General features: G+C 36.6%; 1 protein-coding gene across 1 annotated transcript; it reads right to left on the bottom strand.

Moving 5' to 3' along the window:
- Positions 1–224: 224 nt before the first annotated feature.
- Positions 225–2,236, bottom strand: LOC108341438 (isoleucine N-monooxygenase 1). The gene is made up of 2 exons (XM_017579122.2): positions 1,234–2,236; positions 225–958 (listed from the first exon to the last, which is right to left on the bottom strand). The coding sequence occupies exons 1-2, from the start codon at positions 2,215–2,217 to the stop codon at positions 329–331; spliced, it is 1,614 nt and encodes a 537-aa protein (XP_017434611.1). The 5' UTR covers positions 2,218–2,236; the 3' UTR covers positions 225–328.
- Between the last annotated feature and the right edge of the window lie 402 nt (positions 2,237–2,638).

Here is a 2,638-nt window from a genome sequence, read left to right on the forward strand (position 1 = left end):
GAAATTTCTCCCACGGACAAGAGATTAAGATTCGTAGACATTTGTTTTATTAAGTTAATTTATATTGGAAATATTGTTTATTTTCTATATTTTATTAATGTTATGTTTCTTCGATAAATCTATTCAAAAGAAGTGATACCTAAACTGATATTTATTGAGATGAGTATAATATGAATCTGAAATACTAATACAAAGAGACTCACAGTTAAAAACCATGTTGAGTCCTTTTTTACACTATAAGAGAGACGTTTACATTTTTTATTTCACACTCCTAAATTTATTTCATGATAAAATATAAACGCTTAGATAAACTAAATTTTGGTAAAATTTAGAGTTGGTATAGCTTTGGTGGTAACCTTGGCTGAGCAATGGCTACGAGTGGTTGTGCAAGAAGGATATCATGGTCTGACTCAGAAAGATTGATTGTTGAAACATCGGGTGGTGCAGTCCAAGTGAAGCCATGGATCAATCTAGCAAATAGCATCACTGTCATTGTCGTTCCTAGCATCACTGCGGGACAACCTCGTCTTCCTGTGCTAAATGATATGAACTTCAGATTTGGTTCAGTCAAAACCACATCATCTGCATCACTCTTCAGGTGGCGTTCAGGTTTGAACTTGTAGGGTTCATTCCACACTTTTGGATTTCTTCCAAGTTCTTGTCTGCTTAGCAATACGTGGCTACCCTTAGGGATGAAGTAATTCCCCACAACAGTGTCACTCATAGAGACATGAGGAGGAATGAAAGGTGCAATGGGATGAAGACGAAAAGCTTCTTTCGAACATGCCTTCACATAGTTGAGCTTAGGTATGTCTGATTCTTGGACCAGCCTGTCTTTTCCTACCACACTGTCCAATTCTTCAACAGCTCGACGCAGTATCTCAGGTTGGTTAATCATCTCAGCAAGTGCCCATTCAAATGCATTGGATGGATTGTCCACTGTTGCAAGCATCAATTCCTACAAACAGTTTGACTTAGAGTTAGAATGATATCAAATTTCACATTTTCAACGTGCATGATATGGAGTCAAATCAGAAATTACTGTATACCGTACAAACTATTCATACGGAGGTTGAAAAAAAGGTAAACGAGAAAATGGCAGAGGTGAGATGGAAAATAAAATAAAATATATGTATGTTTTTAAACCTTTTTCCCTCGTGGAATATGATTTGCGTTAACGTGTTAGTATAAGTAGGGAAAAACAAACAAAGAGAGAAGTGAAGTATATATTACTATGATTTGTGCACTGATCTCTTGGAATGTTAACGATGGGTTATTGTTGGAATCTTTCAGAGAGATGAGAACATCAAGCCAGTCCTCTTCATCAACCTTTAATCCATCATTCCATTGTTTGATTCTCTGTTGAACGATGGGATCATGATACTTCTTGATGATCCTCAAAGCTTCCCTCACTTTCTTCTCTTGGTCATCCAAGTGAAGTTTCCTCAAGTATGGCATATAATCAGAAACAGAAAAGGAATAAATGTAGTTGAGCAAATCGAAGATGGAATCAACATGTTCTACTTCTTCAAAACCGGCTCCTCCGTCCTCTCTACCATCCCCAAAATACCTTACATTGAAAGTAATTTTTCTGATGAAGTTGCCACAATAATGCCTTGCAGCATTCCTAACATTCACAAGGCCATAAGTACCATCGTTCACCATTTTGCACTTGTTGAAGACGTAAAACATAAGGTTGTCGGCCTCTTCAGTTCTTTTGTCGTGAAGCCATCGGTGCTTATGTGGAGAAAGCAAATCGTTGGTTACGATTTTCCTCATTTTCTTCCACTGGTCACCGAAGGGCACAAAAATTGTTGTTGAATATCCATTAGAAATGAGATCACTGGACATGCTGAGTGATCTTGATGCAAAAGTAGCATCTTGTTTTCTCAAGAACTCAGTAGCAATGGTGGAAGACGTGACTGGGATGACATAGGCATTTCCTAAGCGGATACATGCAATATCAGTGTTCATTTGTTTCATGAGATTATGTATCCACTTATAAGCAGGTTTGCTTGCAAGCATTTCAGGAAGGTTGCCTACTATAGGCCATGGTTTGGGTCCAGGAGGGAGCTTTGGCTTTTGTTTCTTGGAATAAGTCTGAATGAAGTTAGACCTTAGAGTTTTGATCATAATGGTGAAGCAGATGATTATCACAACCAAAGAAGACCAAAAGCTTTGAAGATTTGACAACAGAAGAAATTGGGTGTGGCCCATGGTTTGGAAAAGCTTTGTGACCAAGAAGGAAGAAGTGGATGATGATTCATCACCAAAACTTCATGCCTATTTATAGCCAAATAGTTCATATCCATTCAAATTCTCCTTTTTGTCCTATTTTGCAACATTCCTATTTTTTGTATTTACTTAAAGATTTTAAGCAAATAGTTGGACACAAATACCTTTCAGAATACGAGAAAGTTGTTTTTAAATATTTATGTGCGATCCAATCCAAACTTTTAAGTTGTGCTAGAGTTAATATTTTCTCAATATCTATTTTTGACAGTCTAAAAATGGCATTATTTCTATAATTTCAAATATTTCACAACACCGTCACCCACGTACATGTCGATAATGATTATATTTTTTTGTTCATTCCTAATTGCAAAAATTGGAAGAAATGTATCTCTGATGTGTTATA

This window comes from Vigna angularis, chromosome 6, assembly GCF_016808095.1.
Source record: "Vigna angularis cultivar LongXiaoDou No.4 chromosome 6, ASM1680809v1, whole genome shotgun sequence".
In the NCBI taxonomy this organism is placed as follows: domain Eukaryota; kingdom Viridiplantae; phylum Streptophyta; class Magnoliopsida; order Fabales; family Fabaceae; genus Vigna; species Vigna angularis.

Bases quoted from the DNA above. Each gene is read 5' to 3' on its own strand.
- LOC108341438 (XM_017579122.2), bottom strand. From the start codon at position 2,217: ATGGGCCACACCCAATTTCTTCTGTTGTCAAATCTTCAAAGCTTTTGG. The intron at 959-1,233 runs GTAATATATACT...AACTGTTTGTAG, and splicing joins AGATCAGTGCACAAATCATA to GAATTGATGCTTGCAACAGT.